The 14,083-nt window shown below is 44.0% G+C and overlaps 1 protein-coding gene across 9 annotated transcripts in view; it reads right to left on the bottom strand.

The window, feature by feature from the left end:
* EDRF1 (erythroid differentiation regulatory factor 1) overlaps positions 1-13,009 on the bottom strand; it is a 46,573-nt gene extending 33,564 nt beyond the window's left edge. For 5 of the 9 annotated variants that reach the window (XM_042907707.1, XM_042907703.1, XM_042907702.1 and 2 more), the window contains exons 1-10: positions 12,339-13,009; positions 11,069-11,277; positions 9,092-9,158; positions 8,316-8,441; positions 7,264-7,388; positions 6,863-7,019; positions 4,275-4,493; positions 3,517-3,618; positions 3,128-3,249; positions 2,342-2,453 (exon numbers count right to left, since the gene is read on the bottom strand). In XM_042907707.1, the coding sequence (XP_042763641.1) occupies positions 2,342-2,453; positions 3,128-3,249; positions 3,517-3,618; positions 4,275-4,493; positions 6,863-7,019; positions 7,264-7,388; positions 8,316-8,441; positions 9,092-9,158; positions 11,069-11,277; positions 12,339-12,446 (1,347 nt within the window). In that variant the 5' untranslated portion in view covers positions 12,447-13,009. Of the gene's footprint in view, positions 1-2,341; positions 2,454-3,127; positions 3,250-3,516; positions 3,619-4,274; positions 4,494-6,862; positions 7,020-7,263; positions 7,389-8,315; positions 8,442-9,091; positions 9,159-9,265; positions 9,410-11,068; positions 11,278-12,338 lie in introns of those variants that run through there. The other 4 variants (XM_042907708.1, XM_042907709.1, XM_042907710.1 and 1 more) reach the window with 3 other exon arrangements.
* Between the last annotated feature and the right edge of the window lie 1,074 nt (positions 13,010-14,083).

The following is a 14,083-nucleotide window of genomic DNA, read 5'->3' as shown; positions in this document are numbered from 1 at the left end:
CCTGAGGCCACAGACTCTACCCCTCTGCAGACAGGGAGACAGGGCTGGGAGGCGGCAGTGAGAGCGCAGGCTGCGTGGACACGACTACCACGACTTTTAGAGGATCTCCATGTTTCTAGCTTCTCTTCTGTTCACACTTCCCTAAATGCCTCTCACCACACTTTAAGAAACTCCAAAGCCATTGGAAAATAAGACCAACAGTCTCCCAAGGTTGGTTTTCATCCCTCTCGTTCACCTAAAGCCCCAAGTTGTAACTTCCTTCCTTAAGATGCTCTTCTCCTGGATTGTATACCGTGCTACTGGGGATCTCGTTCCCTCTGAATGCCCCCTTCCCTTTCACCCACATGGGGAAAGGCTCCAACACTGGAGGTGAAGATTCCCATGGTGATGAAGTTCAACAGTATCCAAGCAGATGGCGCCTCAGATTCTCTTTCTAGCCCCACCTTCTCTAAAGCCTGCAACTTCAAAATGCTCACGGGCATTTCGATGCTTTCTTCAAGCAGAACACACGATCGCAGAGAGACCCCCTTCCTCACCTAAACCAATTCAGTGTCCCATCTCAGGCAAGGATACCACCATTATTCCAGTCCCCAGGCTCTGGGATTCCCTCTGATGCACCTCCCCCTCCTGCCCCAGCCTCTCCTTAAAGGCTGCCATTTAGGATAATGGTACAGTGTTTCCCAACCCAGGGTGCAGATCAGAATCATATACAACCTTGCTTTCCTTTTTTTTTTTTTTTTTTTAACATTTATTCATTTTTGAGAGAGAGAGAGAGAGAGAGAGAGAGAGAGAGAGAGAGAGAGCGCGCGCGCATGAGCAGGGAAGGGGCAGAGAGAGGGAGACACAGAATCTGAAGCAGGCTCCAGGCTCCAAGCTGTCAGCATAGAGCCCGAGGCAGGGCTCGAACTCACAAACTGTGAGATCATGACCTAAGCCAAAGTCGGACGCTGAACCAACTAGGCCACCCAGGCGCCCCCTTTCTTTTCCTTTCTTTGACAGATACACAGATCCCACCTATCCCGATACACTAAGGGACCCAAGCAAGTGTGTTAACAGGCCCCTGGGTTGGAGCACAATGGTTAAAAGGATGGCCTCAGCCAGACACAGGTTCAAATACTGGCACCACCACTTACTAGCAATGTGGCCCTGGGCGACTCATTTGAGCGCCCTGATCCTCAAGTCTCCCTCTTCATCAAGAGGGAATAATGGTATTTGAGCACCTAAGATCAAATGAGCAATGCAGGTAAAGCATTTAACAAGGTATCTGGAACAAAACAAGTACTCAGTAAATGCTGGCCATTCTTGTTGTCACTTCTTAGTATTCCCTCTGTAGTAGAAGTCCATCCTGCTGCTCGCGATAACGCGAGGCTCCCCAGTCTTGTCTCCAAGTCCTCTGTGTCTGTTTCTCGTGCCTTCTCCAAATTATGATTCCAACACAACGAATTTCACCTCCCAGACACAAAGCCTTCACAGATTCCAGATTATTAAGTGAACCAAGCCCACACTTAACTCAGAATCCGGGACTCTCCATCATTTGACCCCAGCTTTTCTAATCTATTTGCCATTCTGCTATGTGAATCCTGTGTCCCCCAGCTGTATTTATCATCAATCCCTTCATTTACTTACACCTTACATTAGTCTTTTAGAACATTCATCTCTTGTTTTCCGAGACGCTATCATTCAAGACCCAGTTGAGAGGCCACTTCTTCCAGGAAGTCTTTCTTTTAGACCAAAACAGAAGTGATCTCACCTTCCCCGATCACCCAGACTTCTGTGTGTGTACTGCACTTCGAACACATAATCGATGGTCTCCTATCTTTTTCTTTGCACCCTGCTATTTCCCATTAGTATTTTACCTTTCTGGGTAGTGGTTTTCCCCCAACATTTGCAATGGGGATAAAGTGCCTCATAATACCACCAGCTCCATAACAATCTGCTATATAAACAATTGATTTTACACACTATTGCTGGAGTCTTTCCTTAAAACTCCACGTATACGGAGTAGATAGCTGTTCAGTGTACAAATATCTCCACTGTACAGACACTTTTAGGTAATTAACTACTATGAGTGCCTGGCGTTAAAATCAGAGATCTAGGATTACAAATGTAGGTTTCCACGTATTATGACCTTCCCACAAATTACCTGTAAAATTATACTCCCGTAATGTCTGGAATTCTGTTATCACCCAAATGTGAAAACGCTCATTCATTTATTTACAGCCATCTTCCTTGCTGAAAAGACAGCCTGGTATTTAAGGGCCTCGGGAAATTTGGCGAGGTACTCTCCACACCCATTTGCATTTGAGAGAAAATTAGAAAAGTCACACTGTGTCTTACTTACCTGTACAATTCCATTTACATGGAAACACATCACAAGCTCTGGTACGTTGCAGATCAAGTTGTCCAACCAATAGTCAATTCCAGTTAGCACATTAATCGGCTTGTTGTTGTCCCTAGAAATGCACAATTCTGATTATTCAGTTTGAGATGTTCCATAATAAAACCATCTGAGACTGACTTCCACCACTTCTCCCCAGATGAAAAATGCCACATACGCTTTCTTTCCTGATGAGACACACACATGTAGCTCACGTGGCGTATTAACATCTTTCCATAAGCTTCGCTTGAGTTTCTAACAGGAATCCATACAAGTTTTCATTAAGAGTAGAAGTAAATACGATAGCAGAGGACTGTGAGCCTACAGCATGCTCGTCATACAACCTGAGGTGAAAGACTAACCACCTGTGTGTAATAATGCCCAAGTTATAATTCACACTGGCCAAAATATCTCCGGAGTACTAACTCAAGTGTTCACAATCAGTTAGTAGGAAGCTGGTAAACTATCCCCCTAACTAATGATAGCCTATTCTTACAAGTTATACATTCAGACAGAAGACTAAGCCTGTGCAACAGATCTCCAACTCCACTCATTAAGGACTGGAATGAAAACCCAGCTACAGGGCTTTCAGCATTTGCTGATGATAGCACCCCTCTTCCTTACCGTGCCCATCTCAATTCATGGGGCCCAGGAGGAAGGTAAAAAACCCAGAGAAAGGTGATAATGCCCAAAGAGATTTAGTGAAAGCAGATGAAACACAGACTCTAAAGGAATATCCTTTTGGTTTACCTGAGACGTAGGCTGACTGCTGGGTATCTGCCTCCTCCAAATATAGGCATGTTGGAGCCAACTAACATGTGTATATCTTCAAATGTCCATAAGATGTTCCGGACGAAATCGTTTTTAAGACCCTTTGATTTAAAACAAAATGGGAAAGACTATTACATAGTAAACAAGAGATCCATAATTTCCCCCCATGAGTCACAGAAAGACTCGAAAAAGATAAAGAAGACAAAGTAAATTAAAGTCACAGAGCTAGAAGATCACAGAATGTTTAGAAAGCAATTTTCAGGATCGAGTGGATTTTTCCCCCTACAAATTCCAATTCAGACCAGTTTTTAAATGGCAAAGTAGACTGGGGATTAGGTGTCTCGATTCGGACACCATGGAAAGCATACCTGACTGTTCTCCCCGTCATTGAATAAAGTAGTCAGGTTTTGTTCTTTGGGTGCTGAGGCCACATGCCCCACTATGTATGAGGGTTCAAGAGGCTCACTTCCCTGTGAAAAGTGCAAGGATAGGAGTGACTCCGCTGCCATCATTTCTTACAAACGGCCTAAAGAGTATTACCTAAACATTCAAAACATAAACCTCAAATCTATTTTTGTGAATTAAAGCTACTACAAATCATTAACTCTCACCACTGGGTGGCTTGCTTCAGCTCTTAAGTATTACAGCTATTCTAATAAGCCAATCACACTTAGATCTCAAATAAAGATTAAAGATTGTTTGCAGCTTTCAAAGGTTTAACATTTTTCTCTTTTTTGGATAAATTTGAATACCACTGCTCTTTCAGCCCACCCCATCTCTACTGAATTTAAAGTATTTAAGAAACCTCAGCCATATGGGACGCCTGGGTGGCTCAGTTGGTTAAGCATCTGACTTCGGCTCAGGTCATAATCTCATGGTTTGTGAATTCGAGTCCTGTGTCAGGTTTGGTGCCGACAGCTCGGAGCCTAAAGCCTGCTTTGGATTCTGGGTCTTCCTCTCTTTCTGCCCCACCCTTGCTCTCACTCTGTCTCTCGAAAGTAAACAAATGTTAAAAAAAAATTAAAAAAAAAAACAAAACACCCTCAGCCATATATATATATATATATATATATTCTTTTTCTTTTTTTTAAGTAATCTTTCCACCCAACATGGGGATTGAACTTACAACCCCGTGATGAAGAGTTGCATGCTCTACTGACTGAGCCAGCCAGGCGACCCTCAGCCGTATTATCCTGGAGACATCGTCATCAGAACAGCCTCTAGTTTTGCTGTCTAATGTGTGCTTCACAGAATACGAGTCCCTAGGATACTCGGTGAAGAACTTCCAGAGGATGCTTTGAAGCCTGCCGCTCACTACGGGCTTGACTTTGGAGAATACCAATGCCTATTATGTAAAAAAAAGCCTCTAAGAGATTCTGTAGTAGAAAAATCAACTTCCCCTCTATAAAACCCAATGTTCTCAAACTTCTTTAATCTCTGAATACGTTTTATTCTTAATACAATCTGTGGAATATGTTCTTAAAAAAAAAAAAAATTTAAGGCAGAGGAACCTTTGGCAACTCAGTCCACCGCTCAAATTTCAACCACTGGGGACAACTGCCTCAAGCATTACCGTCAATGCCGCCACAGATCCCAAGATCGGAAAGCTCACGTGCCACGTGCACGGCTTGTTCTAGGAATTTACCTCTTGACCTACGTGTGTGCTCATCGGCTCAGCACCTGCCCGGGAAGTGCGTATACTCGACTACAAGCGCAGTGAGGTTGGGGTGGGGTGGGAGCGGGGGAGAACCTCCACTGCTTTTGCTGTGTCTTGTAATCTCTTTCAAGAGTCCCGAAAGAACTTCAAAACTTTTTTGTTTATCCAGACGAGTTACCAACCTCTGGACCAAATCCCCAAATTGTACTCGTCAGGTGGTAGCGTTAGCGGGAGTCCGGGCTCTGGGTTCTAACATTCTCAATCAAAGTTTGGCTCCAAGGCCACCCAGACACCTATTTAGCTCCATCCTTGCTTAACACGGGCCTCAAACTAGCAAGGTTCGTTCTGGGAACAAGAACTCACAAACAAAAATCTCTAAATTTGAAATTTAGGCAGTGTAATATTGTATCAAATGCTCTGTCAAAGAATATCTTTATGGCAGGCTGGCAGTGCTCAGGACCGTGCCGTTGCCAGGATAATCGGATAACCCTACTGCTCCCAGGGCCCTTCTAAACACGCGTGGAGCACACGGATGCCGTGTGGGGTGCTGCCGCAAGGTTGAAGTCAGAAAGTTCAGGGTTTAGATCCTCACTCAGATTTCACCAGCTGTGACCGCGGGCGAACATCCTCTCGTACAAACTTTGGTTTACTTCTTTGTAAGACGATACCATCAACGCTTAATACACACAAAGCTCCAAGGATGGAAAAAATGTGCACGTACACACGGCACAGAGCACGCGGCGTAAAAGGCATTAAGCAGATGCCGGTTCGCTTCCTCCACACACAAGTCTGTAGATTCTCAAAAGCTTCCCTGACTTTTCACAGTGAGCCTTAAACAAGGGAAGGACAGAATGAGGAGGCTGGGAGACGAGCAGATGGGGGGCAGATTAGGTATTTCCGTTACGTGGTCTTTTTGTAACGTGTGGGGTTTGAAGTCAAGGGACATTCGATGAGTTTTTAAAAACTCTGTCAGTGTGATACAGTCACATACAAGAAAGTGCATAAACGAAATCCGATGGCAGAAGGACTAACTCTCAGACAAAATACCCATGTAATCATTACCCAGGTCAGAACATGGGACCCTGCTGGCACGAAGCACCCAGCCCCTTCTCATGTACACAACACCCTCACCTCCTGGAGGTCAGCACCATGTGAACTTGCACGGTAATGATTTCCTTCCTTTTCATTATAGCTTGCCTGCCTTTGGAAAAAACTTAAATACGTTACATAGCTTAATTAGCTTTCTCCATCTCAAAACCTACTAAAACTCACATCAAGTTAAATCTATTTGCCTCCTGTACCCTATAGTTTGGGAGGACAGCACCAATCTGGACAAATAACGTTCAATACCTGACAGTAGAGAACAAGAGAAAAAACACAATTTACCACGTTAAAAATCCCACTTTATCTTCTTCAACCTTGTCAGTACATTTTCCTAAAAACAGACATGCACAATTTACATCTCTGCAGTTACCTTATTCTTTGATAAGACACAGTAAAAAAAAGACTAAACAAGAAGTAAGAAGAATCCCAGAAAATAAGACACAAAACACTCTACTCTCTCTTCCTTCTAAAAGCTTTACAACGTTAACGCAGGTTAAGTCTCAGGAACTTCCTCCAGGAAATCCTAAGGGCAGTTTGACGCTTAACAATCTACAAGTTAAGATAAGAAGGTCAGTATTCACTTACAAACAGTCCTGTGAGTCTCAATATTTGACAGGCATTTATTATAAATCTAAAGTTTAAGATATACCAGATTACATACTACTCTTAGGACTTCCAGGAGATAATTGGTGCTGATAAACATACTGGTAAGCTACTTTAAATGCTGGTAAAAATTTTGAAATCTTTTGAATTAAAAAATTTGATCTAGCCATTCATAGTATTTTTTGTAGATTCTGTTTTGAGAGTCTAAAAAAGGTATTTTTCCTAATTAACTTTAGGCCATAAACGAGAGCATTTTTTTTTTACTCCCATTCATCTATTTTTATTAACAAGATCACCGGTTTTGTCTTCTTAAATGAGTTTACTGAATTAACATCTAAGGACGAACTAACCTGACTGGAAGCACTGGGATCCTCAGAGACTGAAGAAGGCATTTCAAAGGGGGCGGGCCAGGAAGCCCCATCGGAGTCAGTGGCCTGATCTGAACTGGACGGTCCCTGCTGTTCCGCAGCAGAGGGGACGGGCTGAGCAGCTCCATCGCCATTGATACTGGCCAGTCAGAAAGAAAAGTATCGCACTGTTACTAAAGTTAACCTCACGGAACGGTCTACCAGCTTTTAAAACCCAAAGTCCACGATCAAGTATAAATCCCGTTACAAAAAGGAAAACAAGACATTGCAAGGTCAACAACACCCCAGTTGCAAAAGTTCAATTATTACTTTTACGAGCTTAAAATTAAATTTCGGATCAGTTTCCCCTTCCTTAAGGGAAATGCAAACAAGTCGCCAAGTACCTGTAATATAAAAACTTGGAAAGAATAGCCTTCTGATACCAGTGCTCTTTGCTCTTCTTCTTCCTCTGCCACTTCTGATCGATAAGTCTCTGATAAAACTCCTTCAGCCACGTCCAGTCACCGGTCTGAGTGACAAGAGAAAACGAGAAATACAGCAAACCTGTAGTCAAAACAACTTGTCACCCGCTACTCTTTTACAGGAAATACTCTATTTTTTGAATGCTACTTCCTAAACACATACTCAAACACTATCTTTCTAGACTCAACGTCCATCACCTCTTTTGGGAAATCTGTCTTTCTCTTCTCTGTGAGCCAGGCTAAGACAAGCGATTCTTCTTTGTAACACGTTCCTCGGTACCTGGAATAAGCCCCGGTGTGTATACCACACTGAAATTATCTGTGTATGTGTCTGCAACACCAAAACTCTAAGCTGCCAGCAAACGACCACTGTGATTTACTGTCACGTCCCGAGAGCTTGACCAGCGGCAAGCATACACGTACAGACTGAACGGCCAACAGTCCGAGTACAGAAACGGACCGCAAGCCTTGAGAAACTGAAACATTGCTATTACGCTTTACATAAAAAGTATCCACCATCGACACATGGGGGGTTTGGGAACAGGCAATTATCAAGGTACAGTTTGAGAAGCTCTGCTTTCAGCAAATCAATTAATTCCAATAACTATGTCTTCATTGGAAGAACTTCTAACCTTTTTCACATTTCCTGGCAGTCGTGTTTCATGAGAATCTCTTCAATGGAGACATCAAAGGATCTTTCAAAAATTTTAACTATTCCCTTAAATTTCCATTTTTTTCACAACTTTCTTCACTGGGTTCCTCCCTTTTCCTTGCAAGATTCCTGGCTGTTGGTTACCAGGAAGTTTCTTCTTCGTTCACTCTCTTTTCTATTTTTTTCTTTAGTAAAGCTTCTTTTACATTCTGTGCAACATCTTACTTCTTAGCTGCCGAAGTGCTGGACTGCGTGCCCACCCAAGCCTTTCTTTGGATTAAAATAATGCTTTAATGGTTGTTTTTCCACAAAAAAGTATTACCTGAGACGATCTCATAAAGAGCTCTTGGATATCTAACTCGTCTAATAAGAGAGTCCTTCCGATGCGATGTACGGCCATGCTCACGTGAGATTTGCTGTAGGGAATCTTCAGGAGCTTTTTTATGTTCTTTGAAAAATTAAGAGAAGACATAGTTTAAGAAAAAGACCTTATTAGTGTGACTTGAGCTCTTTCAAATCTTCATGGTTTGAAAGCATAATAAACTTCATTCCCCTAAGGTCATACAAACTGTACTGGACACGAAGAGCTAAATACAAACATACAGAAGACAGAGCTTTACAAACACAATCACCTACACTTAACCAGTCATGCTACGTTAATGTAAATGACAAAGATTTAATTTTTACACAAAAGAATTTCCTAAAGTTAAGGGTGTAGGTCACACTTTCGCAAGGACCTAGGCTTTCAGCATATCAAATAAAACCGCCCAACTAAGGAGTGGGAGATTCTAAGTACCATTTTTAATTCTCAATTGGTAACATTATATAAATCATCCCAAACATTATAATCACCTATACTTGCTACTATAAAAATACAACCACCAATATCACTATATTGCCACTGCCAGTGTTTTGGGCGCTGCTCCTTCCTTTCTGAAAGGAGAGGTGGCCGAGCATGACTTTATTAACAAAAGAGATATTCGATAATCAGATAACTGTACCTTATTTCACCAGTAAGTTTTCAAGGCTACAGAACACAGCATGCTACAAATCCCGGGCATAAACACCCCAACTACAGTCCCCAATAAAGACACTTACTTCAGAGTCAGAAACGACGTCCACATCATTTCCCACAGAATCAATAAAGTCGTACGCCATTCCAAAGCTAATGGGGGGAACAAAGGCCACAACCGTCATGCCCATGACGACATAAGTAGGAGTTTACAATACAGTATTTCATCACTCCCAGGATACACATTTTCCACATTTTACCATCTCTGAAATCAGTCTGCCTACAGCCATTAGAGTGGAGTAGCCTTTCCTTCTTAGTGGTACACAGAACAATGATGCGACTTAAGAATCACGTCTTAGATTTGATAGAATATAGTAATAATTGTTAGAAGCAATAGGAAACATCTAGAAAAAAATTAACAATTTTTTTTTTTTGTAATTACAAATCCCCAAAAAACCTCCAAGCAAAAACACTTTAAGATACTATTCTTTTTCAGGTGGGGAGATAAGAAAAATATAAACAGAAACATTTATCAGGATTTTAGTCTCTAGGATTGTGTTGCTAGGGATATACAATCAAAACTACTTTTTCAAAACAACAACAACACACAAAAAAAACCAGAACCTGACACTAATTCAGCCAGAAGAAGAAAAGAAAAAAAATGTTGTGTCAGGTACCACGTGAGGCACATCGATAATCTCTAAGTCTGAACAGCAGCTGAGGTCGCCACATTTCAGTTAGTAAGCGGCAGAGGTTCAGAATACTTACCTAGGACCACCTCATTTCACATGCTGATGATTTACCATGCAGGCTGGGCAAGTACTTAACCTCTCTAAGCTTCAGTTTTTCCATTTAAAAATCAGTTAACAGAACCTAACTCAAAGGGCTGTTTTGAGAATTAAAAGAGATAAACATATAAAGTACTCAACGCACTGTTTGCACACAATCGATGTAACTAAAATTTAAATCACTTCATAATATTTAATTGTGTTGACATATAATTTATTAAGTCGTTCTCCTAGAGGAAGGTATTTGGACTACTCCCAACTTTTTGCTAGTATAAATAATGCTGCAACATTTTGCAAACATAACTTTTACCTTCTGAGGCATTAGGATGATTTCTAAACTACTAACTCATTAGGTTTTCTTTTTTCTTTTTCTTTTTTTTTTTTTTTTTTTTTTTTTTTTGAGAGAGAGAGAGAGAGAGAGAGAGAGAGAGACTGACTGAGACTGAAATCCAGAAGGGGGAAGGACAAAAGGGGGCGGGGGAGGGAGACAGGATCTTACACTCCTCTGCGCTGGGTGTGGAGCCAGAGCTCAATCCCATTAACCAGGGAATCATAACCTGAGCCAAAATCAGGAAGTCAGATTCTTAACTGACCGAGCCACCCAGGCGCCCCAGAACTCATTAGGTATTAATGCATTTATGGCTCTTGCTGTATGTTATATGGACATATTTTAGGTTCAATCACAGAGAAGAAAAATAAGAGAATCCTACACATTAAATAGTCTACATGTTAGTAGAGGTTTCTCTGTAAGAATCCAGGCCACTCTCTCCCTTAAATACCATCAGCAGAATTTCCAGCAACTGACTCAGCAAGTGTCAGAGTGTAGGTCACCCAACATGCTGGCTTTCTACGTCAGGCTTTTTCAGACCAAATAATCCAGCACCATTTAATGAAAACTCCCCAGGACAGATTAGGTAGTGTTAAGGGTTTTCCTCCTCAGGTGCCACCCCTGATGCTTGGTATCCACACAGTCAAAAGGTAGGCAGATTGGCTAAAAATAAAACGGCTGATTGAATTTTAGTGGCTAAAACGGAGATCTGTTCAGAACATGATGCAGACCCGAAAGAAGTATTCGCAACTGATATGTTCAGACTGGAACATAAGCTCTCTAGGAGGGGGAAGAGGACTTTGAAAGTCAAATACAACCTTTTCCTAAAGGGAAATCTCACCAAGATGACGAGCATTACAAATTAAACTGAAAAAGCAAATATTAGAGTTGGGGGGGGGGGCGGTGCTGCTGGGAGACAGGTAAAAACGCCACTGATTAATATTTACCTTGAAAATGGCTTGCTTTTCTTACTATTGCCAAGAATGGTAGTTCCTGCCGGCCCTAGTTTGGCACTCTCTCGCAACCAGTTGGCAGGTGGGAGTTTCAAGTCTGTTTTCTCTTCAAGGCGTGCAAATGCTGTTCGAGGAGGGGCAGAAGAGTATTTCACCACAGCTCGGCTCTTCACTTCATTGCCTCCAAGAAATAAAGCTGATCCCTAATTAACACATTGGACGAAACTTTAATGACACTACTAGGAATTTAAAATGCCACCTTTAAAAAAAAGAAAAAGAAATCCCACCACGTCAGGCTTCACAAGACTATGTGCTACATGTTTCTAATGGCAAGAAACGCAAGCATTTACTTAGCTGTTTTTCACATAATTTCAAAGAAAAACAAGAGTCCATGAGTATAATGTTTACGGTTATCAGCTAAGACAGTGGTCAAGCAGGAACCAAGGAAGAGTCAATAGCGTTACAGTAATGAAATGTGAGATCTGATAAAATCTCTGCTCATTATTCAAGATGTATTACTTTCACTTGAATATCATTTAGAAAGTAGCTTGTTACACGGTATCTGGGGCTTTTTTGTTTTCATTTTTTTTAGGTAAGCTCTACGCCCAACGCGGGGCTTGAACTCAGGATCCAGAGATCAAGAGTCAAATGCTCTACCGACTGAGCCAGCCAGGCATCCCTGGGGCTTTGTTTGTTTGTTTTCAAGCAAACGTTTGGTAACTGAGTCGTCAGTTCATTACACACACTCTCTCAACCTTTAACTTCATAGGAAGGCGCTGGGGGTTCCTCAACACTCTTCACTCGCACACCCCCAAGCAAGCTCAGTGTCCGATTTCACTAACCTTTCACGCGCTCCCTTTTCGGCCCGGCAGACACTCTGCAACCCTTCCAGGATTATCTCCTTCCCATGTCGGCGAGCTCCCCCCAGCCCCCGGCACCCTCTCTTTACCCTCCAGCTTTGCATGACTGTGTCACATTCTGGAACCACGTATTTACGGGTTCGCTCCTTGAGAGCGGAGACCGTCTCTAACTCACTTCTCGGTTACAACCGAGTGGAAAGCCAGAACTGCTTGTGATAGGAGTAACTTGCCCGCAAAGACCCGAATACCTGACGACAGACACGCGGGCTTCCACTCCGTTTGGGGGACTGCCCGGGAGGCGCGGAGAAGGCACCCGAAGCCGCCGGGAACCGTGACATCCCTCCCCGGCGAAGCGGGCCCGAAGCCCCCGGAGCCCGGCAGGTCCCGCCCCAGGGCGGACTCACCTGTGCTGAAGGTTCCTCGGATTCTCCCTGGGACAGGAGGCTGAGCCCTCCCCGAGCAGCGGCCCCGGCCGGCGGCGACTCGGCCCCAGCCTCCTTGGAGTCCCCCATCACCTCGGCCCAGAGTAGGCGAGGCAAAACGGGACCCGAGGAGCCGCGGCAGCAACCGGGCCCAGCGGCGCGGTGCCACGGCAGAGCCAGCGCCAGAGACGCCCCGCTCACTGCACTTCCGGTTCCTGACCGGAAGGAGGTGCGGTGACGCGTCCAAATCTCGCGAGCTTTATGCCAGCGGCCCGGCTCCGCCTTCTCCAGTGGCAGCCACCTTTGCGGCAGGGGCGGGAGCTGTAGTGCGCCTGCGCTTGTCGGAGCCTCTTCAGGAGACCACTTCTCGCGGTATCTGATTCTCAGGCTCCACCCCTTGCACGCTTTTCATCTTTGTTGGCCAACAGTTCTCGGGACGTGGGCATTGGGATGTCAGTTTCGCCGAGGTCGTCCTTGCGTGGGCGGGGAGGTGAGGGTGGCCGTTTAACCCCGGCTCCCGTGAAATAAAGTGGCCAAGTGTTAGTACTCCCGCCTTTCCAGCCGTCAGTGACCCCTCAGCTTACAAACTGGCTGACAGCCCCAGGGAAGGAGAGCAGGTGCCCAGGCGAGGGGCAGACAGGCCCAGTGAGGGAGAGACCCGGTGCCCAGGTGAGGGGCTCGGCGTCCTGCCCCAGCATCACAATGCTGGTGTGGGTGCAGCCCCAAGTGTAGCAGCGGCGGGGCTCCGTGGGGAGGACGACCCTCCGCCTTTGCTAAAGGGATGCATTTCAAAGGCGATGGCACCTCACCAGTGTTTTGCAAGGTCCCTCGTTTGCCTAGTGACTCGTGGAGCATCTGCGGAATGCACGCTATTTGTCAGGCCCCAGGGAGCTAGCAAAGGGCGTTCTGGGGTGATCCAAGGGTTTCTCCAGCGTTAACGTGCATAGGAAACAACTTGGGGTTCTTGTGGACACGCAGGTTCTGATTCAATAGGTCTGGGATGGGCCTGAGATTCTGCATTTCTAACGGACTAACAGCAGACGATGCCAATGCTTTGAGTAGCAAGGAGGTAGAGAAATAGCTAGGGCCCTGTGAAAAGTTGGGAGATGCTAGGCTCTTTTACGCTCAAACTCCGCATCTAATGTCCTATCAAGTGTAGTTAAATGCGGCCACATCCTTCGTAATTGCTGTAAGGTACTGGAAGCTTTTTGAAAAATTAATTTCACCTGCTGGTTATTTGGCTCTCTTAACTTGTAGCTTACATTAGGCTCTGATAACCCGTTATGTGCATATTCACACGTCCTTGACTGAGGAAGCTCCACTTACAATCTGTTTTCAAATGTAAGAAAACATTCTTACAAATTATATTTAACAATGAATTAGATATTATAGTACATTTTGTAGGCACTTCAACATGTATTGATTTGGCTATCGTTTTTTGTATTTGTAGTCCTATTTTGTAGGGTAATATGTTGTTATTTGTTACAGTAAAAAAATTGGACACAATTGGGGCGTCTGGGTGGCTCAGTTAAGCGTCCGACTTCGGCTCAGGTCATGATCTCGCAGTTCATGAGTTGGAGCCCTGCATCAGGCTCTGTGCTAACAGCTCAGAGCCTGGAACCTGCCTCAGATTCTGTGTCTCCCTGTCTCTCTGCCCCTCTCCCACTCATGCTATCTCGCTCTCTCAAAAATAAAAACATTAAAAAATTAAAATTTTTTTAATTGGA

This window comes from Panthera leo, chromosome D2 (assembly GCF_018350215.1).
Source record: "Panthera leo isolate Ple1 chromosome D2, P.leo_Ple1_pat1.1, whole genome shotgun sequence".
Taxonomy (NCBI): domain Eukaryota; kingdom Metazoa; phylum Chordata; class Mammalia; order Carnivora; family Felidae; genus Panthera; species Panthera leo.
Note: the sequence above shows the minus strand (reverse complement) of the source record. Positions and strands in the feature narration are given on the sequence as shown.